The sequence below is a fragment of the Thalassophryne amazonica genome, chromosome 15 (genome assembly GCF_902500255.1).
Source record: "Thalassophryne amazonica chromosome 15, fThaAma1.1, whole genome shotgun sequence".
In the NCBI taxonomy this organism is placed as follows: Eukaryota; Metazoa; Chordata; class Actinopteri; order Batrachoidiformes; family Batrachoididae; genus Thalassophryne; species Thalassophryne amazonica.
The window spans coordinates 43,219,952-43,246,660 of record NC_047117.1 but is presented as its reverse complement, the minus strand read 5'-3'; the positions used below and the strand labels follow the sequence as shown (position 1 = coordinate 43,246,660).

The window sequence follows — 26,709 nt, the reverse complement described above, 5'->3', positions numbered from 1 at the left end:
ACGAGCGTGAGACCTCACCCCCTCCTCTTTCACAGACCGTGCATCAAACCCTGGACGTTCTCTGCATCCACTGATGATGAGATGGCTCCCGAGACGACGATCTCACCCGTCTAGTCACAAGGTCGAGTCTCTGGCAAATACACACTGTATACTCCAGTCTTAAATGTCACCATGTTCCAATCCATATAGATGCACCTCAGCTGTGAGTCCTGACGAGCCGCAGGTGATCAGGGTGAGGTCCTGATAACCTCAGCAACACAGCCACTCAGTCCCAAATGCAAGCCACCTGGAAGGAAAAACAAAAGACAGAAACAAAAAGGCAGCCAGGCCCCCCAGCCATACAACACCGATACGTGGTAGGGAGAATTCCTGGTGATTTATAAAGAGACTGTACAAGCACGTTGTTAAATAAGATTTTTTTTTGTTGTTGTTGTTCATATTGCATTTTTGGCTTTTGTTCACAAGTACACTTTTAGTGAGCAAAAGAGGGCCAAGTACGATGAGCTCATCAGATAATGCCAGAGCAATGGCTGGAAAGCCTGTTGCGAACCGGTTGAGATCGGGTGCTGAGGCTTTGCTGGCCATTCATTGCTGCGCACCCTCAAACACCTTGGAGTGAAAGGACTGCAGGCAAAAAGAGCTATCAAGAACACGCTAGAGGCTGCAGAGAGGGCCTCAGGGTGGCTGTGGATCTGAAGTGGAACAACTTACCACTTGGACACAAGCCGGGGCCTGATCAACCTCCGCTGGGTCACCTAGGTGAGGGTGTATGAAGATTAAAGACCTGAAACACCCAGTGACCCTGGGTTCTTCACTGATGATGTGTCCAAGTAGCAGCGGAAGGTGTATTAAACCCCTTAGTATACACACGCTGTTTTATTAATAAGAACCCTTTCATCTCATAACAAATTCATTAATTAGTTGTGTTTGTTTATTAACCCTCATCAGTACATGCTGTAAAACATACAAATGTGTATACCTGGGGTCTTGCAAGTAGGCTATATAATATATTGTTTGAACATCACGATCTTGATGTGCGTGTCTGCGATTTTCAGGGCATGGAATATGGCATAATTAAATTATGCACGCACATTTACATTGCAAAGTGATAGGGGTAAAAATATGATTTTGTTTTTTATGACTAACCGACAAAAAAACTTTTGAGTTTATTGAATAAAAGATCCTGGTAATGCGAGTGCATGATGTACACCTTCCCCCTCGCTGCACACATCACATTCTCAACTGAAAAAAAAGTACTGGTTTTGGTGGACAAAAACAACACAACCAAAGCACCATATTATAACACCAAGGGAACTACTTTAAAAACACTGTTTATTCACAAGCAATTTCCACGATAAGGAATTAAAGTATTTCCAAATGGCGTCTTCCAAAACAAGGGCGCCTTCTATTGATAAAGGTGCGTTTACACATAACCAAGACGCATTACGAATGTCATTTTTCTGTCATTCGTGACACATTCCTGACATTCTTAAGCCATGGTCACCACCCGCCGTACTTGCACGTGCGTGCAATCTACTTGCAAAAACATGGGCTAAATTTGGAGATCCGTAAGTACTGCCTTAGTACGAATTTAGGAGCACGCAGACACGCCGTAGAGGTTTTAGTGCATGCAGAACTTTCGCTGCGGTCAGGCTGCGGATTCACCAGCAGTAGATGACACACGTTGTGAGTACTGCCTCAGTACGGATTCAAAGCAGCACATTTTCATTCAATTACTATTGAATTAACCAAATCCGTACGTAGGCAGTACGGATTACGGCACTCACCGCATACTATGGAGGCCGACAGACATGCATGCACAACGCAGCTTCTCACTTGAACTTGGACTTTATTTCCAAACGTCAGCAACACACACACTCCACAGCTTCAGTCTGTAACTTTCTGTCCAGCTGTTACTTTTCGAGGGAAGTAAACACTCGTACAACTGACCGCTGCAGGCTGGACATGCCACCGACGCCGAAAAACACCTGCCGCTCCGGTCCCGCTCATAAAAAAGAAAAGCCGACCCCCCCCCCAGACACACACACACACACACACACACACATACACACACACAGCTTTATTGTCAACTCTCTTTATCGTTACAAGACGTGCTTTGAACGTACTCCCTCCCTTACGCGTAGCCAAGGGTGGGCCTGGATGGGCCTGGCTGGGCCCGCCCACTTGTCAGCCAGGCCCACCCCATCCAATGAGAGGGCTGAGTCGACATTCGACAGTCATCTGTCGTTGTCTCATTGTATTCCTATGATATGGTACTGCATTAGCACTGAGCGACAATTAATAAATTTTGTCAAAAAAATCTGGTTCATCTTCTGTGATTTTTATTAATTCATTTTCAGAGTACAGTGGTCCCTCGTTCACGTTTCGCGGCCTCGCAGTTTCGCTGATTTTTTTTGTGCAATTTTGCATGCATTTTTTTTTTAAACGGCGCATTGTGTTCTGCGTCCTTATCAGGCGGGACGTTCGCGGCACCGGTCGGCATCACGGCGATTGCTCTCACTGCCTCCGATGCGCTTTCTGCAGGCTCAGTAAATGCAGCTGCAGGCCACCTCCTCCTGTCTGCTGTGCGGAATTGCGCCAAATCTGGCAACAGGTCCAGAGATACGGTCGCTGTTTTGATCCAGATGTTGAGCGCAGACGCAGAGCTCCGTGGCCACCGAGAGAGGACTTGGATTCTTTGCGGGTCCCGCATCCGTACCTCCAGAGGCAGTGAGCGAAGGGAGAGCACGCGCATTGTGTTCTGTGTGTGTCTGTTTATAATCTTCTTGCACAGAAGAAAAAAGAGTGTTGACACAGGAGAGAAAAGTGAGAAAATGTTAATGCCTGTTTGAGAAAAGTGTGTAGTGAGGGGTTTTACAGCCTTAAAACATCTATAATAAGTGTAAAAAATAGCGCTGACTACTTCGCGGATTTTGTTTATCGCGGGTTATTTTTGAACGTAATTCCCGCGATACACGAGGGACCACATTTTTCCTCATATAAATAGTCTTCTGCCGGCCCTCATCACAATGCCAATAACAACATGCGCTGTCGAACGGCTGTTTTCTACTGTTAATGGGATAAAAACATCCAGCAGAACAGCCATGTTCACTCACAGACTGAATGCACTCTCCCTTGAAAGAAAACTGAGTGAATCGTTGGACTGTGATGACGTGATAAGAGAGTTCAACAAAAACCCCGTCGTCTCCTGCTGGAGCATTAAAAGGATTCATCAAATGTAAGTGTGAGATCATTAATTACTTTTTCTTCTAAATAGGCCTAATTGTTATTATTATATTGCAACTGCCACGAATCATGTTGGTGTCCGTTCTGATGGTTTTTAATTTGGCCGCTGAGCCAACCTGTTTTCATGTTGCGGATATATTTAGATTTTTTTTTTAAGGACTTTACATGACTAAGCATTGCGTTGCTGCTTGCATTGTCCATGGGGTGCTTGTGTCTGACACTGCATCTGTGTAACTGTGCACACAGTGTCTGTGCAGTTGGCTGAGATGTGTTCATCATTAAACTTGGAATTCATTTTTGAAACCATGCCTTATTTAAATACCTATTGACGTTTTGGGTTTAGGCCGAGCCAAGTAGGCTACCAGACTTGCACTGAATGTGTGTGTGTGTGTGTGTGTGTGTGGCGCTGCACTGCAGCTTGCATTATCCATGAAGAGTACTTGTGTCTGACGTGTCGCGTCTGTGTGCTCACTTTGCCAGTGCTGTAGGCTAAGTGATAACATTGCTTGCGATGTCCAAACAAGGCACACTTTTTCAAACGGTGTATTATAATACCTACACCTTACCTACAACCCCAAAGGTTGGGCCCGTCTGATTTTTTCTGGTCCCACCCATTTTGTGATTTCTGCCTACGCCCCTGCTCCCTCCCTCCTCTGGCTACTGCCTCCGTACGTTTTCACAAAAACGTAGTGGCCGTGGCATCCGCAGAAAACGTACGGCGAAAAAAAAAAAAAAAAACACGCTGGGTTGTGACCGGGGCTTTAATGTGACTTAACGCATCTGAATATATTTCTTAATAGTGCGTGATATTCTTGATATTCGTGGAGCATGTTTTTGCCTGTCAAAAAATCTTCCACGAATGTCACGCACCACCCTCATTTCGTCTCACGTCGTGGAGGTCGCAACTGAGCGCATTGATCCGTCTTGATGAGTATTGATCCTTAATAGAACGTGACAACGTTCGTAGTGGTTCCTGTGATGGTTCTTGGAGCCCAAACTGTCACGCGTTATTACGGAGTGACACGGAAACTGTCAAGTTTTGACACGACTTGTAACGCGGCGTCACATTTCACTGCGCACCACGACAAATGAGTTTTCTGTCACGTGCGCACAAACTCGGCTCCAAATGTCGGTCCACAGTTCCTGCTGAAGCTCCTCAGGACGCTCCTGCAGGTGTTCCACCTGCTGTTGTAACCGATGAGCGGGAAAACGAGTCTGAGCAACCAGAGGAGCGAGAGGAGACTCACGTGCAGCCAGACATCTCTGCACCTCCTCCAGTCCGGCGGAGGAAGAAGCGCGTGCACAATTAAACCCTGCTGCATCGCATTCAGTTTGATTGCCGACACCAAGTTGGCTAAAAGTCTAATTTGAGTGCTCTTCAGCGCGCTCCTGCAGGTGTTCCACCTGCTGCATGTGCCTGATGTTTGGGAAAATGGGTGAGACGAGACCCGCATGAAGCCACACATCTGGCTCTGTCCTCCTCCTCTCTGAGCCACTCCATGGCACAGAGCCCAACTACGCATGCAGTCACAAAGTTCTACTTAGGTAAAGTTAGAAAGATATTCACAAATTCGAAGTTCAAGGCTCAATAGATCTGAAGAGAAACGTTGTAGAAATTCAAACACCACTAGTTTCTAACCTCAGGAAGGTAGACAATGAGCTACAACCTTATTTTATCCATATGAGCGGTCCTCTGATCTGAAAAAAATAACACTGATCTGAACGGGCAGGCGACAGAAACAGAAGCTTAGGGACCATCTACAAAGTGCATACATGGAAAAAAAAAGACACCAGAAAATTATTGAATAAATCATTGTAATAAGGAGTGATATCACCAAATTCACTGCACACATCAGTGGGGTCCTGCTGTTATACTACAGAGCTCAGTTTGGAAAAATGCCATTATGAAAAACTTTTTTTATTATTTAAATTTTAATAGCATCAAAGTCACAAGATGTAGTGTCAACAAATTCACTGCACACAACAACTGTGTCCTGTTGATTATACCAGAGCACTCAGTTTGGGAAAAAGTAATTTTAAAACATTTTGGATAATTTTTTATTGTTTTTATTTTCAATAGCATCAAAGTCATAAGGTGTAGTGACACAAGATTTACTGCCCACAACAGTGGTGTCCTGCTGATTATACTACAACACTCACTTTAAGAAAAAGAAATTTTAAAAATTTTTGGAGAAATTTTTATTGTTTAAATTTTCAATAGCATCAAAGTCATAAGGTGTAGTGACACAAAATTTCCTGCACACGTCTGCTTAGATTAGATAGAACTTTTTGTGATCTCTTAGGAAAACTCCCTCAGGGAAACCGAGGCTCCAGCAGCATTGTATAGCATCACACAGGGTAAGAAGCACACACAGTATCAAAAGTGAAAGTAAAAAAAACAAACAAAACAGTTTGTAAATATAAATATAAATACCAGACATACGGATCAATACTGGTTTACTGGCTCCTACTGTTTCTCTCCTTCCCATCATCGGTCTTCCTGTTACTCCTCCTCCCCCAGTGAGGAGTTCTCCAGTCTGATTGCCCGAGGGACAAAGGAGTTTTTCGTCTGTTGGTCCTGCACTTAAGAAGGAGCAGTCTGTGGCTGAAGAAGCTCTTCTGGTTACTAATGACAGTGTGCAGAAAGTGACTGGCATCTTCCATAATATCCAGTAGTTTGTCCAGTGCTCTCTTCTCTGCCACCGTCACCAGAGAGTCCAGCTTCATGCCAACCACAGAGCCAGCTCACCTGATCAGTTTGTCCAGCCTGGATGTATCCTTCTTGGTTGTGATGCCCCCCCAGCACACCACGGTATAAAAGAGAACACTGGGTACTATGGACTGGTAGAACATCCACAGGAGTTTCCTGTTAAACGGCTGCAGCCTCTTCAGAAAGTCCAGCTTGCTCTGTCCCTTCCTGTACAAGTGGTTGGTGTGTTTTGTCCAGTCCACTTTGCTGTCCAGCCACAGCCTGAGATACTTCTAGGAATCCACAGCCTCCACCTCAGCTCCCTGGATCAGAACTGGGTATGGATTTGGTCTGGACTTCCTAAAGTCAATGACCAGCTCCTTTGTCTTTTAGGTTTTGAGCTGTAGATGGTTTCTGTCGCACCAGGCAGCAAAGTCCTTCACTAGGCTCCTGTACTCCTCCTCTCTGTCATCCCTGATGCATCCAACAATGGTTGTGTCATATATGAACTTCTGAATGTGACACAGCTCAGAGTTGTAGCAGAAGTCTGAGGTCTACAGGGTGAAGAGAAGAAGGGCCAGCACCCTGCCCTGGGGTGTGCTGGTGCTGTCAATTACAACGTCAGATATGGTGTCCCTCAGCCTGACATACTGTCTGTCTGTGAGGTAGCTGGAGATCCAAGTGACCAGGCAGGGGTCCACTCGCATCCTGTTCAGTTTGTCCTGGAGCACAACGGGCTGGATGGCGTTGAAGGAACTCGAGAAGTCCAGGAAGAGAATCCTCATTGTGCCATTTCCCATTATCCAGGTGTGAGTGGACTTGTAGCAGGTAGAGGATGGCATCCTCCACACCAACAGCCGCACTATATGAAAACTGCAGACACCTGGGGTTTGAGGGAGTCGAGGAAGAACCGCTCCAACTTCATCAGGTGTGGAGTGAGTGCCACTGGTCGGAAGTCATTCAGCTGGCTGGGCTGGTTCTTCTAAAGAACTGGAAGGATGCATGAAGTCTAACTGAGGGTGGGTACTCTCCCTCACTGCAGGCTAGGGAGAAGATATGTCATAGTGTTTCTCCCAGTTCAGTTGCGTAGGTCTTCAGTAGTCGGGGACACACCTTGCGTGGGCCTGCCGCTTTCATGGGATGAAGTTTGCTTGGCTGCTCTCTGACCTGGTCCACAGTGATTTTTGAAGGAGGTTGTGTTGAGATGGGGGAGGTGTCCACCACATCAGCGGTGTCCTGCTAGTTACTACAGCACTTTTATAAGCTGTAGGGTGATGTAAACATCAGCACATATACTCCATATCATGATGTTTACACTACAACACTTGGCTTGGAGATTTTGTCTTTCACTCAATGCTGTCACTCAAGTCTTTATACCTACCAAAAAGGAAACATAATTTCTGTCATCACCTTTTAGTAGCAGTGCTCAGTTTGAACAGCAGGGGTCTCTTTTAGCCAAATGAATGGCACTTATTTGGAAACTTTTTGTTTTGTTTTTAATTAAAAACAAATCACCATTGTAGGCTCTAGGGTTTGAGTTTTTTTTTTTTAATCAGTTTGGAAAAAAAGCAATTTTAAAAAATTTTGGAGAATATTTTATTCTCCAAAATTCCATATTTAGTTCATTAATTGTCATACATTATTACTATATTTCAAAGTGAGTGTTGTAGTATAATCAGCAGGACACCACTGTTGTGTGCAGTAAATTTTGTGTCACTACTCCTTATGACTTTGATGCTATTGAAAATTTAACAATAAAACATTCTCTAAAATTTTTGAAAATGACTTTTTCCCCAAAGTGAGTGTTGTAGTATAATCAGCAGGACACCACTGTTGTGTGCAGTAAATTTTGTGTCACTACACCTTATGACTTTGATGCTATGGAAAATATAATCAATGAAAAATTCTCCAAAATTTTTTAAAATTACTTTTTCCCAAACTGAGTGCTCTGGTATAATCAACAGGACACAGTTGTTGTGTGCAGTGAATTTGTTGACACTACATCTTGTGACTTTGATGCTATTAAAATTTAAATAATAAAAAAAGTTTTTCATAATGGCATTTTTCCAAACTGAGCTCTGTAGTATAACAGCAGGACCCCACTGATGTGTGCAGTGAATTTGGTGATATCACTCCTTATTACAATGATTTATTCAATAATTTTCTGGTGTCTTTTTTTTCCATGTATGCACTTTGTAGATGGTCCCTAAGCTTCTGTTTCTCTGTGCCTGCCCGTTCAGATCAGTGTTATTTTTTTCAGATCAGAGGACCGCTCATATGGATAAAAATAAGGTTGTAGCTCATTGTCTACCTTCCTGAGGTTAGAAACTAGTGGTGTTTGTCTTTCTACAACGTTTCTCTTCAGATCTATTGAGCCGTGAACTTCGAATCTGTGAATATCTTTCTAACTTCACCTAAGTCAAAGTTCTTCTGAAAACTGGAGCGATCTGAATTCGGTTGGATGAATATGGGTGTGTGTGGAGACAATTCACCTCGTTCACAATGTGACGGAACTTAAGGATGCGCTGTTACGTGCAATAGCGCGCAACAACGCGGAACACTATTCTTGATCGTGCGTAATGGTTCTTGATAATTCTCCAGCAACACGTGCCATTAATCGTAACATGTGGTAACAGGTTGCAGCAGTTCCTGCGGACACCTGACGCCTCTGCCCCGAATAATCACATTCGTGATCAGCGGCCAAGAATGTGTACTTCGTGGCATTCGTGACTTATCGTCGTTATGTGTAAACGCAGCATAACAGTTTTACACAGGCTATAATGATGAATCCAGCCGAAATGAAGACATGGGTCAGTTTTTAATGTTGTAGTCTTCTGCTGCTGCATTGATTTCCCAGGTTTTTTTTTGTTTTTTTTTCCCCCTTGGCTATAAGTTTCAGAGATTTCTTGCACCATAAGCCACAAGCAGTCTGTGAAATCCAGTCAGTGAACAGGCTGCATGTGTGATGTGAACATAACCTGTGTAAAAACTGAGCTGTGGAGTGCATCTTTTCAACAAAAGCTGCATTGATAAATCTACTGTTCACTGTTGATCAAAACTCTGATCGGGGCTGAATAAAAGCATTTCTTAATAGTTAAACTTTGTTCACTTAAAGTGGGCATTCTTTCTCTTCCTTTCTTGTAGATTAGCCAGTGGACTAACACACAGCGACATAGTTTTTAAAAGTATGTGAAAACACTGCTTTGCTTTAAATATGCAGTAAATCTATTTCAGCTTATCAGCACTGACACTCTTTCTTTTAAAAGGCTTTATTCAGTATGCCACTATGAAAAAGTTGTAGCTTCTGCTGCGACATTGATTAGCTCCCCATACCAGTTTTCTTCTTTGGTTTTTGTGGAACTTCCACAAAACACTTCCACAGTGGAAGCATTACAGCACCACATACAGTTCAGGCATGTGTGCTGCAGTGCTTTCAGGAATTTTCAGGGCATCCTAAAAATATTGCATATATCACAGTACATATCACCATGGGCAACAAAATCGCAATGTCAATTTTTTCAAATATCTTGCAGCCCTTCTTGCAGGTATCTGTAATGTAACCAAACTAGCGCGTTATATTACGGACTATCCAATCTACAGCTCATCAATCAATCAATCAATTTTATTTATGTAGCACCAAATCACAACAAACAGTTGCCCCAAGGCGCTTTATATTGTAAGGCAAGGCCATACAATAATTACATAAAAACCCCAATGGTCAAAACGACCCCCTGTGAGCAAGCACTTGGCAACAGTGGGAAGGAAAAACTCCCTTTTAACAGGAAGAAACCTCCAGCAGAACCAGGCTCAGGGAGGGGCAGTCTTCTGCTGGGACTGGTTGGGGCTGAGGAAGAGAACCAGGAAAAAGACATGCTGTGGAGGGGAGCAGAGATCAATCACTAATGATTAAATGCAGAGTGGTGCATACAGAGCAAAAAGAGAAAGAAACACTGTGCATCATGGGAACCCCCCAGCAGTCTAAGTCTATAGCAGCATAACTAAGGGATGGTTCAGGGTCACCTGATCCAGCCCTAACTATAAGCTTTAGCAAAAAGGAAAGTTTTAAGCCTAATCTTAAAAGTAGAGAGGGTGTCTGTCTCCCTGATCTGAATTGGGAGCTGGTTCCACAGGAGAGGAGCCTGAAAGCTGAAGGCTCTGCCTCCCATTCTACTCTTAAAAACCCTAGGAACTACAAGTAAGTCTGCAGTCTGAGAGCGAAGTGCTCTGTTGGGGTGATATGGTACTATGAGGTCCCTAAGATAAGATGGATGGCCTCTAGATTGGGTAGTGCTTATAAAATAGTTAGCTGACATTTTTTTAAGGGTGGTAATAAATTTTGCAATATTTCTATAATGAGTTGGAGTGGCGTGTGAGTCCAGAACATTTTTAGAACCTTAGACCTCAACAGTTTTTAGAAGAACTCAACCCTTTTATTTCCTGTTAAATATGTAATTTTTAATGTTAATTTACTGTCTTAATGTATTTATAAATTGTTTAGGATCTTCTTATCATATACACACTATTATTATTATTATTATTATTATTTAATTATTACTTTATTATGTTATTGGTTTTTTCTTTTTGTCATTTGATTTTTAAATGAACCACAATGGAAATAACTGAATTGAATTGAAAGCCTATAGTTGCTCCCGGTGTTTAGTGAGCACCTTGTATGGCAGCACCCTGACATTAGGGTGAATGTGAGGCATGATTGTGAAGCGCTATGAGCATCTGATGCAGATGGAAAAGTGCTATATAAATACAGTCGATTTACCATTTGTATCATCCATGTATTTTAACATATTTACAATTATATTATGTACTTACATTGAACTTACTAATTAAAAGCATGCACGCACACATGCACGCTTTTAATATATAGACAATTTCCAGCATTCCCTGCTGGAATCGTGTGTGAGTCCAGAATTGAATTATCAATGTCCATTGCTCAGTGTTGTTGGTTAATATCCATAGTTCCTCCAAAATATTGGTCCTGTCAATGTTGCGTTTCATCCTTGACCCAAAATACATAGGCATTCCAAATGGCAAATGTCAGCTCTCTCCAGTTTGTCCATGATCAAAGTTATACGTACACATACACAGCTTTTTGTCTTTTCTGTATTCTGCTGCAGGTGCTTTTATTTTCACACTGTTGTGTGGGCCGCTGAAGAGGAGGTACTGCTGGCCCACCACCACCAGAGGGCGCCCTGCCTGGAGTGCGGGCTCCAGGCACCAGAGGGCGCTGCCACCTTATGGGAGCAGCCTGGGTGACAGCTGTCACCCATCACTGGACACAGCTGTTCCACTCAGCACGGAGGTATATCAGTAGGACGGCGTCTCCACCTCAGTGCCGAGATATCGCCTTGAGTTTAAGGTAACCTTCTCTGCAAACATATATTAAAGATTCTGATAAACCTTGCTAAACCTTTTCAGGACAGCTGATTACAGAAAGCAACTTGCTCGGATAAGTACTCACCTTTCCTGCTTCATTGTAACAAGAGGTGGAGGCGGCTTCGCCCCTCTCCCTCTACTGGGTGCTGTCGCATTCCTACCTGTGTGTTTGTGCTCTTTCCCGCCAGCAGTACCGGATCCGACGAGCGAAGGCAGTGGCCACCTGGGAATTCGGGACTTGGCGGTTCCAGTACTTCTGGGTTTCGGTGGCAGAGGAGATCTGGGTGGTTCCGGTTCGACTAGGACGGACGTCTCCTACCTTCGAGCCTGCCCACACGACACCAGCAGATTTCGGCTTACACCTCCAAATTATTAATTGTTGTATTGGTTGTGCTTTTTCACAACAGTAAAACTTGTTCTTTACTTTTCTCCATTGTCCGTTCATTGCGCCCCCTGTTGTGGGTCCGTGTACCTACACTTTCACAACAGGAAATCTCGGCCAGCGTCATGGATCCCGAGGGGCGTCAACCGGCTGTTGAACGGCCAATGGAAGAACAAGGCGCGTCGGCGGCTTCGGGAGGGGTAATCGGTGAGTTGCAGCGGATCCTCACCGTTTTCACCTCTCGGATCGATTTAATGACCGAGCAGCACGTTCTCCTAAACCGCAGGGTGGAGGCTCTCGCTGCACAAGTGGAGGCGCGCCCTCCGGGCGCCGCTGCGGCTCTCCCTCCCGAGGACCCTGCGCGTGACAGTGACGTTCCACTGGTCGTTCAACGGTCCCTTCCTCCGTCCCCAGAAGCATACATAAGCCCTCCAGAACCGTACGGAGACTGTGTGGAGACGTGCGCGGATTTTCTGATGCAGTGTTCGCTCGTCTTCGCACAGCGTCCCGTGATGTACGCGACTGACGCTAGCAAAGTAGCTTATGTAATAAATCTGCTTCGCGGGGAGGCACGCGCTTGGGCTACAGCGCTCTGGGAGCAGAACTCACGGCTCCTTCATACATACGATGGGTTTGTACGGGAGCTCAGAACGGTGTTCGACCATCCCAACAGAGGAGAGACCGCTTCAACCGCGCTACTGTCAATGAGACAGGGGCGTCGGAGCGCAGCTGCCTATGCAGTCGCCTTCCGCATCGCGGCGGCGAGATCCGGCTGGAATAGCACTGCCCTCCGCGCTGCCTTTGTAAACGGACTGTCACTGGTCCTAAAAGAGCACCTGGTGGCGAAGGACGAACCGCGGGACTTAGATGGGCTCATCGATCTGGTCATACGACTCGACAACCGGTTAGAAGAACGCCGTCGGGAACGAGGCGAAGGGCGTGGCCAGGCACGCGTCGTCCCTCTCCCTTCCGGTTCCGATCGAGCTCCGCCCTCCCCACGCTCCTCTGTTCCTGCGCTCCATGCGCCTACGGCTCCCCCTGCTGACGAAGCTATGGACACGAGCAGGGCAACATTTAGGGCACCTGGAGCACAAAGGAGGCGGGCCTACAGAGCTTGTTATGTTTGTGGCTCGAGTGAGCATCTCGCAAACGACTGCCCCGAGCGGTTAAACACCAACGCCCGCCCCTAGAGACTGGGCCAGGGGTGGGCCGAAACATTCACGTGGGACACACCCACATTGCCACACGACTCCCAGTCACGATCCTGTATGAGGATTCAACCCTGAAGGCCCCAGCACTGGTGGACACGGGCTCTGAGGGGAATCTGCTAGACAGTAGATGGGCCAGGGAGATAGGGCTCCCTCTGGTGGCTCTTACCTCGCCTGTACAGGTTCGGGCACTAGATGGCTCCCTACTCCCACCAATCACGCATAAGACACCCCCAGTAACTCTGGTGGTGTCAGGTAACCACCAGGAGGTGATCGAGTTCTTTGTGACTCAGGCCACCTCCCGTGTGGTTTTGGGTTTTCCCTGGATGCTAAAGCACAATCCCCGGATCGATTGGCCATCCGGGGTAGTGGTTCAGAGGAGCGAAACCTGCCATCGGGAGTGTCTAGGTTCCTCGGTTCCTCCCGGCTCCCAAGCTAAGGAGGAGGTCCGAGTCCCGCCCAATCTGAAGGCGGTGCCGGCGGAGTACCATGACCTCGCTGACGTGTTCAGCAAGGATCTGGCTCTCACGCTTCCTCCCCACCGCCCGTATGATTGTGCCATTGATTTGGTTCCAGGCAGTGAGTTCCCGTCCAGTAGGCTGTACAACCTCTCACGGCCGGAGCGTGAATCAATGGAGACCTACATCCAGGACTCATTAGCTGCCGGGTTGATCCGGAATTCCACCTCTCCGATGGGTGCTGGTTTCTTTTTTGTGGGTAAAAAGGATGGCGGTCTTCGTCCATGCATTGATTATAGGGGGTTGAACGAAATCACGGTTCGCAACCGATACCCGTTGCCCTTATTAGATTCAGTGTTCACCCCCTTGCATGGAGCCAAAATCATCACCAAGCTTGATCTTAGGAATGCGTATCATTTGGTTCGGATCCGGAAGGGAGACGAATGGAAGACGGCATTCAACACCCCGTTAGGTCATTTTGAGTACCTGGTCATGCCGTTCGGTCTCACTAATGCTCCCGCGACTTTCCAAGCGTTGGTAAACGATGTCTTGCTGGACTTCCTGCACCGGTTCGTCTTCGTGTATCTAGACGATATACTCATCTTTTCCCCGGATCCTGAGACTCATGTCCGGCATGTCCGTCAGGTCCTACAGCGGTTGTTGGAGAATCGCCTGTTTGTGAAGGGCGAGAAGTGTGAATTCCACCGCACTTCTTTGTCCTTCTTGGGGTTTATCATCTCCTCTGACTCCATCGCCCCTGATCCGGCCAAGGTTGCAGCGGTGAGAGATTGGCCCCAACCCACAAGCCGTAGGAAGCTGCAACAGTTCCTCGGCTTTGCTAATTTCTATAGGAGGTTCATTAAGGGCTACAGTCAGGTAGTTAGCCCCCTGACAGCCCTGACCTCTCCAAAAGTCCCCTTCACCTGGTCGGATCGGTGCGAAGCCGCGTTCAAGGAGTTGAAACGGCGCTTTTCGTCTGCACCAGTGCTGGTGCAGCCTGATCCTAGCCGCCAGTTAGTGGTTGAAGTGGATGCCTCGGACTCAGGGATAGGAGCGGTGCTCTCCCAGAGCGGGAAGACCGATAAGGTCCTTCACCCGTGTGCCTATTTTTCCCGCAGGTTGACCCCCGCTGAACGGAACTATGACGTCGGCAATCGGGAACTCCTTGCTGTGAAAGAGGCCATCGAAGAGTGGAGACATCTGTTGGAGGGAACATCCGTGCCATTCACGGTTTTCACTGACCATCGGAACCTGGAGTACATCAGGACCGCCAAGCGGCTGAACCCCAGGCAAGCCCGCTGGTCACTGTTCTTTGGCCGTTTTGACTTCCGGATTACCTACCGTCCCGGGACCAAGAATCAAAGATCGGATGCATTGTCCCGGGTACACGAAGACGAAGTCAAAACGGAATCGTCGGATCCCCCGGATCCCATTATCCCGGAGTCCGCTATCGTGGCCGCCCTCACTTGGGACGTGGAGAAGACCGTCCGGGAGGCCCCGACCCGTGACCCGGACCCCGGAATCGGACCAAAGAACAGACTATACGTCCCACCAGAAGCTAGGGCTGCAGTCCTGGACTTCTGTCACGGTTCTAGGCTCTCCTGTCACCCTGGGGTGCAAAGGACCGTGGCAGTCGTCCGGCAGCGCTTCTGGTGGGCGTCCCTAGAGGCCGACGTCCAGGACTACGTCCAGGCCTGTACCACCTGCGCCAGGGGCAAGGCCAACCACCAAATGACCTCAGGGTTGCTACAGCCGCTGCCCGTCCCACATCGCCCCTGGTCCCACATCGGTCTGGACTTTGTCACGGGCCTCCCGCCGTCCCAGGGAAACACCGTCGTCTTCACGGTAGTGGACCGTTTCTCCAAGGCGGCCCACTTCGTGGCCCTCCCGAAGCTACCAACAGCCCAGGAGACCGCGGACCTCTTGGTCCACCACGTCGTCCGTCTGCATGGGATACCATCAGACATCGTCTCCGATCGCGGTCCCCAGTTCACCTCGCACGTCTGGAGGAGCTTCTGCCGGGAACTGGGGGCCACGGTCAGCCTCTCGTCTGGGTACCACCCCCAGACCAACGGGCAGGCAGAGCGGGCAAATCAGGAACTGGAGCAGACACTTCGCTGTGTGACAACCGCGCACCCGACGGCCTGGAGTACCCACCTGGCCTGGATCGAGTACGCCCACAACAGTCAAGTGTCGTCAGCCACCGGCCTCTCCCCTTTTGGGGTGTGCTTGGGGTATCAGCCCCCCTTGTTTCCGGTGGTTGAGGGAGAGGTCGGTGTGCCCTCGGTCCAGGCCCACCTACAGAAGTGCCGTCGGGTGTGGCGTGCCGCCCGCTCTGCTTTATTGAAGGCCCGGACGAGGGCGAAGAAACATGCAGACCGGCGGCGGGCCCCGGCCCCCAAGTATCGTCCTGGGCAGGAGGTCTGGTTGTCCACCAAGGACATTCCTCTGCAGGTGGACTCTCCAAAACTCCAGGAACGGTACATCGGACCTTTCAAGATCCTCAAGGTCATCAACCCCGCCGCAGTGAGGCTCCAGCTTCCGGCCTCACTGCGGATCCATCCAGTTTTTCATGTTTCCCGGATAAAACCCCATCACACCTCACCCCTCTGCACCCCGGGTCCGGCACCACCTCCTGCCCGGATCATCGACGGGGAACCGGCTTGGACTGTGCGCCGGCTCCTCGCCGTCCGTCGGATGGGCCGGGGTTTTCAGTATCTGGTGGACTGGGAGGGGTACGGTCCCGAGGAGCGCTCCTGGGTGAAGAAGGGCTTCATCCTGGACCCGGCCCTCCTGGCCGACTTCTACCGTCGCCATCCGGACAAGCCCGGTCGTGCGCCAGGAGGCGCCCGTTGAGGGGGGGGTCCTGTTGTGTGGGCCGCTGAAGAGGAGGTACTGCTGGCCCACCACCACCAGAGGGCGCCCTGCCTGGAGTGCGGGCTCCAGGCACCAGAGGGCGCTGCCACCTTATGGGAGCAGCCTGAGTGACAGCTGTCACCCATCACTGGACACAGCTGTTCCACTCAGCACGGAGGTATATCAGTAGGACGGCGTCTCCACCTCAGTGCCGAGATATCGCCTTGAGTTTAAGGTAACCTTCTCTGCAAACATATATTAAAGATTCTGATAAACCTTGCTAAACCTTTTCAGGACAGCTGATTACAGAAAGCAACTTGCTCGGATAAGTACTCACCTTTCCTGCTTCATTGTAACAAGAGGTGGAGGCGGCTTCGCCCCTCTCCCTCTACTGGGTGCTGTCGCATTCCTACCTGTGTGTTTGTGCTCTTTCCCGCCAGCAGTACCGGATCCGACGAGCGAAGGCAGTGGCCACCTGGGAATTCGGGACTTGGCGGTTCCAGTACTTCTGGGTTTCGGTGGCAGAGGAGATCTGGGTGGTTCCGGTTCGACTAGGACGGACGTCTCCTACCTTCGAGCCTGCCCACACGACACCAGCAGATTTCGGCTTACACCTCCAAATTATTAATTGTTGTATTGGTTGTGCTTTTTCACAACAGTAAAACTTGTTCTTTACTTTTCTCCATTGTCCGTTCATTGCGCCCCCTGTTGTGGGTCCGTGTACCTACACTTTCACAACACACACACCCACAAACAGATTCGGTGGTGGAAGACATCAAACGCACACTTCTCACTCAAGGTAATGGCAACATGACACTTAACTAAACTGACTAAACTAACAACTACAACAACACAATTAATTAATAACACAATTAATTAATTAATTAATAACACTGTTAAACTAACATTAACCACAATAACAACATTTAAAACCCCAAAACCCAGAACTCCCATGGTGCACTGCAGCACAACAACCATTATTCAATGTCACTAATTTCTCTAAAAATATTACTCCTGTCAACTTTCCCTTTTTGCAGCGTTCATCCTTGACCCAAAATACATAAGCATGCCAAATGTCAATTGTCAGCTCTCCCCAGTTTCTCCGTGATCAAAGCCATACACACACACACACACACACACACACACACACACACACACACACACACACACACACACACACACACACACACACACACACACACACACACACACACACAGAGGCCACTTGGCTATTATTATATACAGTGAGGAAAATAGGTATTTGAACACCCTGCAATTTTGCAAGTTCTCCCACTTAGAAATCATGGAGGGGTCTGAAATTTTCATCTTAGGTGCATGTCCACTGTGAGAGACATAATCTAAAAAAAAATCCAGAAATCATAATGTATGATTTTTTAATAATTTATTTGTATGTTACTGCTGCAAATAAGTATTTGATCCCCTACCAACCACCAAGAATCTGGCTGTCACAAACCTGTTAATTTTTCTTTAAGAAGCCCTCTTATTCTGCACTCTTTACCTGTATTAATCGCACCTGTTTGAACTTGTTACCTGTATAAAAGACACCTGTTCACACACTCAGTCAATCGCACTCCAGCCTGTCCACCATAGCCAAGACCAAAGAGCTGTCTAAGGACACCAGGGACAAAACTGTAGACCTGTACAAGGCTGGGATGGACTACAGGACAACAGCAGCTTGGTAGAAGACAACAACTGTTATGATTATTTATTAGAAAGTGGAAGAAACAATATGACTGTCAGTCTCCCTTGGTCTGGGATTCCATGCAAGATCTCACTTTGTGGGGTAAGGATGATTCTGAGAAAGTTCAGAACTATACAGGACCTGGTCAATGACCTGAAGAGAGCTGCGACCACAGTGACAAAGATTACATTAGTAACACATGATGCTGTCATGGTTTAAAATCCTGCAGGGCAGCAAGGTCCCCCTGCTCAAGCCAGCACATGTCCAGGCCCGTTTGAAGTTCACCAGTGACCATCTGGATGATCCAGAGGAGGCATGAGAGAAGGTCATGTGGTCAGATGAGACCAGAATAGAGCTTTTTGGAATCAACTCCATTTACTATGTTTAGAGGATGAGAACAACCCCAGTCCCAGCAGAAGACTGCCCCTCCCTGAGCCTGGTTCTGCTGGAGGTTTCTTCCTGTTAAAAGGGAGTTTTTCCTTCCCACTGTAGCCAAGTGCTTGCTCACAGGGGGTCGTTTTGACCGTTGGGGTTTTACATAATTATTGTATGGCCTTGCCTTACAATATAAAGCGCCTTGGGGCAACTGTTTGTTGTGATTTGGCGCTATATAAAAAAATTGATTGATTGAATTGATTGAAGAAAACCATCCCAACTGTGAAGCATGGGGGTGGAAACATCATACTCTGGGGGTGCTCTTCTGCAAAGGGGACAGGACGACTGCACCGTATTGAAGAGAGGATGGATGGTGTATACCGAGATTTTGGCAAACAACCTCCTTCCCTCAATAAGAGCATTGAAGATGGGTCATGGCTGGGTCTTCCAGCATGACAATGACCCCAAACACACAGCCAGGGCAACTAAGGAGGGGCTCCGTAAGAAGCATTTCAAGAGTGGCCTGGCCAGTTTCCAGACCTGAACTCAATAGAAAATCTTTGGAGGGAGCTGAAACTCCAAACCTGAAAGATTTGGAGAAGATCTGTATAGAGGAGTGGACCAAAATCACTGCTGCAGTGTGTGCAAACCTGGTGAGAAACTACAGGAAACGTTTGACCTCTGTAAGTGCAAACAAAGGCTACTGTACCAAATATTAACATTAATTTTCACAGGTGTTGAGATACGTATTTGCAGAAGTAACATCCAAAAAAGTATTAAAAAATCATACATTGTGATTTCCGGATTTTTTTTTTTTTTTGATTATGTCTCTCACAGTGGACATGCACCCAAGATGAAAATTTCAGACCCCTCCATGATTTCTAAGTGGGAAAACTTGCAAAATCACAGGGTGTTCAAATATTTATTTTCCTCACTGTATATAGGGTCATTTTGCAAATATTTTGAACAAGAAAAAGAGTTTTGAGAATGTGACCATGTAATTCTGAAATAATTTTTTGTTGTTTTTTTTTCCTATTTATGTGTTGCACTACTTTTCAATACAAAAATTCAGTACCTACTCCTACTCAGTGAAGTTGCTCTGAAAAATGTGACTGCTATGGAGTCTGACCAGATGCCATAATGTCAATCTGGGGTACTAGCGGAGTCAATAAGAAACATTATTATGGAGCTCACAGTGTTTAATCAAACTGGATCAAAATAAGTGAAACTGAAGATAACATTTTACGTTTTCTATCTCTGCATACTCCAATTATGGGTCACAGGGGGGCTGGAGCTTATCCCGGCAGTCATAGGAGTAGTCACTAAACAGGACACCAGTCTGTCACAGGGCCACATATAGACAAACACATTCATGCACCTAAATGTAAAGCTTCCAAGTCCTCTAATCTGCATGTCTTTGGAAGTGGGAGGAAGCCGGACAAAACCAACACAATCATGGGGAGAACATGCAAGCTCCACACAAAAGGGACCAGGTGGGACACGATCCCACAACCTTCTTGCTGTTAGACAACAGTGCTAACCACTAAGCCACTGTGCCACTAAAGTAGAGAAGCTTGAATCTTCGACTGGACTGGGTTGCTTGACGTGAGGACGTTTCGCTTCAAATCACAGAAGCTTCCTCAGCTAAAATTCTTGCTCTGGTAGTCTGACTTCTGTCTTGACTCTTGTAGAGAAGAATAAACCAGAAGCCAACAAAAGCTGGAGTTTTTTAACCTAACCAGACCCCTCCTACCGATAGGCCGACTGCTATAGGCTAGTGACTAAACAATAGCTCTAATTAGCACCTATTGTGCTCTAGTTAGCACTCTCCTAATGACGGGATGGAATCCTCCCCTGATGGCTCCCTTGACGACTCTCCTGATGATGTGAATGACTCATTACCATGAACAAAAGACTGAAACTGCTTTGACCTGAGTACCCCATTGTAAACAGGGGACAAAGCATGTCTGAGACCCCCTCCCCGGTTAAGGCTGGGTTTCAACTGTTTTACAAAGAATGCTTCCTTGACCCCTCTCTCAAACCATTTCTTCTCTCTGGCTAAGATTTTAACTTCCTTGTCCTCAAACGTGTGGTTAGTGTCTTTCACTAACTAGAGCACAATAGGTGCTAATTAGAGCTATTGTTTAGTCACTAGCCTATAGCAGTCTGCCTCTCGGTAGGAGGGGTCTGGTTAGGTTAAAAAACTCCAGCTTTTGTTGGCTTCTGGTTTATTCTTCTCTACAAGAGTCAAGACAGAAGTCAGACTACCAGAGCAAGAATTTTAGCTGAGGAAGCTTCTGTGATTTGAAGCAAAACGTCCTCACGTCAAGCAACCCAGTCCAGTCGAAGATTCAAGCTTCTCTACTATGGAAACCACCTGGACAACTGAGAGCCTACACAGAAACATTGTGCCACTGAAGGTAATTATGTTGGACACAATTACAAACAACAGCAATCAGAGATTTCTGACATCTGCCAATCCTGATCCGGATCACCTCCAAAATTCAGTGGAGTCTTCCATGCGCTAATATCTATCTGTGGTGGAAATTTGGTGAGAATCTCTGAAGTAGTTTTGACGTATTCCTTCCACAGGGTCCCCACCTCCTGTGTGGTTCCGGTTCCAAAAACACTGCACGCCAAGGAGCCGGCCCACTACAGACCAGTTGCCCTGATCTCCCACCTCATGAAGACCATGGAACGGCTTGTCCTGTGTCACCTCCGCACCGTGGTGAGCGACACCCTGGACCCACTGCAGTTCGCCTACAGGCCCAACATCGGGGTAGATGACTAATCAGATCCTTACTCTGGATGGCATTACCCTGACCTCTAGTAATACTGTGAGAAATCTTGGAGTCATTTTTGATCAGGATATGTCATTCAAAGCGCATATTAAACAAATATGTAGGACTGCTTTTTTGCATTTACGCAATATCTCTAAAATTAGAAAGGTCTTGTCTCAGAGTGATGCTGAAAAACTAATTCATGCATTTATTTCCTCTAGGCTGGACTATTGTAATTCATTATTATCAGGTTGTCCTAAAAGTTCCCTAAAAAGCCTTCAGTTAATTCAAAATGCTGCAGCTAGAGTACTAACGGGGACTAGAAGGAGAGAGCATATCTCACCCATATTGGCCTCTCTTCATTGGCTTCCTGTTAACTCTAGAATAGAATTTAAAATTCTTCTTACTTATAAGGTTTTGAATAATCAGGTCCCATCTTATCTTAGGGACCTCATAGTACCATATCACCCCAATAGAGTGCTTCACTCTCAGACTGCAGGCTTACTTGTAGTTCCTAGGGTTTGTAAGAGTAGAATGGGAGGCAGAGCCTTCAGCTTTCAGGCTCCTCTCCTGTGGAACCAGCTCCCAATTCAGATCAGGGAGACAGACACCCTCTCTACTTTTAAGATTAGGCTTAAAACTTTCCTTTTTGCTAAAGCTTATAGTTAGGGCTGGATCAGGTGACCCTGAACCATCCATCACCCCAATAGAGCGCTTCGCTCTCAGACTGTAGGCTTACTTGTAGTTCCTAGGGTTTGTAAGAGTAGAATGGGAGGCAGAGCCTTCAGCTTCAGCCTTCAGCTTCAGCCTTCAGCTTGCCATCTCCAGAAGTTCTCTGATGAGTCCACCATTGTGGGTCACGTGTCTGAGGGGAATGAGCTGGAGTACCAGTCAGTCATCACAGACTTCGTGGACTGGTGTGAGCACAAGCACTTGTGTCTCAATACCAGTAAGAAGAAGGAGATGGTGATTGACTTCAGGAGGAAACCACCACCTCACCCACCGATGAACATGCACACCAACACCAGTGGCCAAAAGACAGCGAGTGCCCTGGGAGTGCCCATTCAACCCCCTCTCTGCAGGTGTCAGCCAAATTCCAGGGGCCACACACGAACATTCAACACCACTTGTTGGACACTTAGAAAAGGCGGAGCTATTCACGCTCCCGGCATGAGAGTAGAGTGCAGAGGACTACATTTGAGCTGTCTGTGAAAATTCTCTAAGTGCCCCATGAGTGTGCGTTACCAATCATCACATATGTTAAGCAAGTGTTCCCCCCAACACATGTGGCATCTCAGTGTCGGTCCCCCCCCAACACATGGCGGGCGTGTGTATTGTGCTCCCCGCCCCCCCCAACACATGTGGCCTGGGTGTGTATCCCCCCCTCCCCCCCGCAATACATTTGGTATGCAGGGGGTGGCACACTTGCATGTCATGCTGATAATTACGTACAGACAAGATCACATGGGAGTCAGCCAGCCATGTCTGAGCACACACAACACCGGCCAGCCACTCACTGACAGCTGGACATGACGGAAATGACTCAGTGCACATGACGTGTTAAATTAAAAACAGAGAACACAGCAGAACAGGTATATAATTAAATACAGTGGTCCCTCGCTATAACGCAGTTCACTTTCCATGGCCTCGCAGTTTCGCAGATTTTTTTAGTCCAATTTTGCATGCTTTTTCTTCATCAAGCAGGCCGGTTGCAGCACCATTCTGCGTGTCTGTTTATAAGAATCTTCTCGCCCAGAAGAAAAAAGAGCGCCAACAACTACCCATAACTGTGTTCTTCACTCGGGAAAAGACATCTGCACCGAGGTGTCACTCAGTGGAAAAAGACGTGACAGCGGAGCGGCGCCAGGACTAAGAGGCGCAGTCAGAGGAACTGTGAAATACTGGTCAGTCACTATTAATAATTTCTTATGTGTCCATCCTCGTAGGTTGATCGTTAAAATTAAATTTGTTAGTTCTAAAAGCCATCATTATTATTTATAGGAAAATGTTCTATTTTTATTTCTCAAACAAATGTTTGGGCCTGAAAACAGGTTGGTCTTATTTTTCTACTAAGGTTTGAGCTTTGAGAGTGTTTACACAGGAGAGGAAAGTGAGAAAATGTTAATGCCTGTTTGAGAAAAGTGTTTAAAGTGTGTAGTGAGGGGTTTTACAGCCTTAAAACATCTATAATAATTGTAAAAAATAACGCTGACTACTTCACGGATTTCACCTATTGCGGGTTATTTTTAGAATGTAACTCCCGCGATAAACAAGGGACCACTGTACTACAATAACTACATACACAATTATGTAACAAATACAAAAAATAAATAATAACAGCAAAGAAAGAGTGACACTTTGTTTTGTGTGTTGATCGGAGAAGTGAGTGTGTCTGTGCAAGCTGCTGCTGTTGAGATCTCTGAACCTGGACGTCATAGCTGGAGAACATGTACCGTGTTTTGAAGGACATGACCTTACAACTGTCCACCGTGAAGTGCATGTCTGCTTTCCTCATGTGGAAATACATAAAAACATATGTCACCTTTGCAACGGGCGTGAGCGACTGTGTCAGCGCGCGTATTGGCAGGCTGTATGTGAAAAGAACAGTCTGATCATGTGTACACTCAGCCGGCGATCTGAATGTCACCTCGCCCACGTCAGCTCTGGATCACATGACGCGCTGTCCTTCAGCACGCCACTCAGTGGACACACACACGTGGGGCCAGTAGATGTGGACATGATAAGAGCGCACTGCTTCATTCATGTCATTTCATGACTGTACGTCTATGACCATGGGTCATATACAGAGGAACAGTAGGATCATACTTGTATTGACCACTCGGTAAGAGGGATTAAATATTAGAATTTGCAGTGTTTCTGTTTTTGGTGTGTGGTCCTCAAACCTCAGTGTTGTGGCGTGGTCTAGAGCTGTGGTGTCTGGCACCCAGCAGCATCAGACTCATTGAAAAGAGACACATAAACAGTAGTGCTGAAACACACATCAGTGCAGTCAGGAACAACGGCAGGTGAAGCTCTGCAAGAAACAAACAACTCAGATTCATTCACAATTACATTTTTCCCCTCCCCAACAATATTAAGTCATGATGTTTTCATTCACAAAGTATCACTCACTGTCCACTTTAAAGCTGAGTGGAAGGATTTCACCTGTAGTTGCTGGAAAACACAAAGACAGTGAAAATTCTTCATGTTTATTCAAATAAGGCAAATGCATGAATACAAATAGTTATCTGCAGAACTGAACATATACAATTATCTTACTGTAGCGTCTGGATGTTCCTGTCAGGATTGCTGTTGTTGCTATTTAAAAAGCAGGGCAGCAGAAACAGATTTGATTTGAACAGTATGTTGTAATAACATGGATAGCATTTCAAAGAAATAGAAAGTTCAAAAAAGAGGAACAAGAATGAGAAAAATAACCCTACTTGCTTCCCATTTATAGTATTCCTATCTCCTGACAGACCTTTTTAGGTCACAATGTATAACTGAAAGTAGCTGCATAAAGTAAAGCATTTTTTATGTTTTTAGGACCAGCATCTTTAATTATTATTATTGGTGTTGCTGTCATCATTGTTTTTATATTCTCTCGTTAAAACATTTGGAACAATCAATCAAACAACTCTTCCTTTGGTTTACCACTGTCAAATTTAAAATAAGTAAAATCTTCTCAATTACAAAATAAGAATTAATTTAAACCAAACTCTCACTTTTAAGATCTTTGAAGTAGCAAAATCATGGTTTATGACCTTTTTTGGGGGGGGGGGGGGGTAACAAGAAGAATAAAGTCAGGAATATACTTAGTTTTATATATATATATATATATATATATATATATATATATATATATATATATATATATATATATATATATATATATATATATATATATATATATATATATATATAAACAAGTATTTATGCATTTACGCTAATCATTACCAGCAATTACAAGAAACATTTTAATATTAACTTTTATTTAGAAGCAAAAAACATTCAATCCACTCTTTCCAAACATTTGAACAGTAATGTGCATAATTAATTATATAATTATCATATATTTGTTATAATTATATATTGTATCAACACAGCAATTTCATAATAATTGTAATATCATGATGACTACTACTACTACTAATAATAATAATAATCAAAAGAAGAAGAAGGATGATTGGACTTTGGTAAGAGAAGTTGTACCTGGCAAAACATTCAGTTGAATCTCACTAATGCTGTCTGGGTGTAAGCTGCTGTTCACTGCGCACCAGTAGGTTCTGCTGTCCTCAAGTATGAGTTCAGCCACCCGGACTATGAAGACGGCTCCCGTGGAGTTGTCGTACAGAGAGAACCGACCATTTGTAACCCACTGGTTGTGTTTGTTTGTCATTATCAGGATAGAGTTGGATATGCAGTCGTCTTTATAACAAAAGTACTTTGTGTTGTGCCACTGGCTGCCTGGATACATACATCTGAAGTCAAATCTCTGACCTTCCACCCCGGTCACTCTTGTTGATTTATGACTGATGGCTGTCAATTAAAATGTAGTATGTAAGTTGTGGAAAATGCTGTAATATTATCTATAAATAAAATCAATAAATGCATACAACATATAACTCACCTTGAATTTGCACGACAGTAATGAAGAGAGACATAACTATTTTCCAAATCGCACCCATCACCAGTAATGTGTCTGTAGTACACAAGCTTAAGTAGAACTACTCAGCTAAACTAAAGGTGTTCTTGGGCTTTGTGTGCATTTTTGCTCATGTACTTTCATGTCCATGTGTGGGAACCTCTTCCTCTTTCATACATAAACTGAACACACACAATACTCAACTTACAATATGAAAAAAAATACAACCCCAATTCCAATGAAGTTGGGACATTGTGTAAAATGTAAATAAAAACAGAATACAATGATTTGCAAATCCTCTTCAACTATATTCAATTGAATACACCATAAAGACAAGATATTTAATGTTCAAACTGATCAACTTTATTGTTTTTGTGCAAATATTTGCTCATTTTGAAATGGATGCCTGCAACACATTTCAAAAAAGCTGGGACAGTGGTATGTTTACCACTGTGTTACATCACCTTTCCTTCTAACAACACTCAAAAAGTGTTTAAGAACTGAGGACACTAATTGTTGAAGCTTTGTAGGTGGAATTCTTTCCCATTCTTGCTTGATGTACGACTTCAGTTGTTCAACAGTCTGGGGTCTCTGTTGTCATATTTTGCGCTTCATAATGCGCCACACATTTACAATGGGTGACAGGTCTGGACTGCAGGCAGGCCAGTCTAGTACCCGCACTCTTTTACTACGAAGCCATGCTGTTGTAACACGTGCAGAATGTGGCTTGGCATTGTCTTGCTGAAATAAGCAGGGATGCCCATGAAAAAGACGTTGCTTGGATGGCAGCATGTGTTGCTCCAAAACCTGGATGTACCTTTCAGCATTGATGGTGCCATCACAGATATGTAAGTTGTCCATGCCATGGGCACTAACACACCCCCATACCATCACAGATGCTGGCTTTTGAACTTTACGCTGGTAACAACTTATATGGTCTTATTCCTCTGTTGTCCAGAGGAGGACATGATGTCAAT

The 26,709-nt window shown here is 45.7% G+C and overlaps 1 protein-coding gene across 1 annotated transcript in view; it reads right to left on the bottom strand.

Annotated features, from left to right (window-relative positions):
• LOC117526581 overlaps window positions 1-25,850 on the bottom strand; it is a 33,520-nt gene extending 7,670 nt beyond the window's left edge. Inside the window, exons 1-5 of the mRNA XM_034188640.1 lie at window positions 25,718-25,850; window positions 25,300-25,626; window positions 24,367-24,405; window positions 24,220-24,261; window positions 23,991-24,121 (exon numbers count right to left, since the gene is read on the bottom strand). Coding sequence (XP_034044531.1) covers window positions 23,991-24,121; window positions 24,220-24,261; window positions 24,367-24,405; window positions 25,300-25,626; window positions 25,718-25,775 — 597 coding nt within the window. The 5' untranslated portion in view covers window positions 25,776-25,850. The remainder of the gene's footprint in view (window positions 1-23,990; window positions 24,122-24,219; window positions 24,262-24,366; window positions 24,406-25,299; window positions 25,627-25,717) is intronic.
• Window positions 25,851-26,709: the final 859 nt, after the last annotated feature.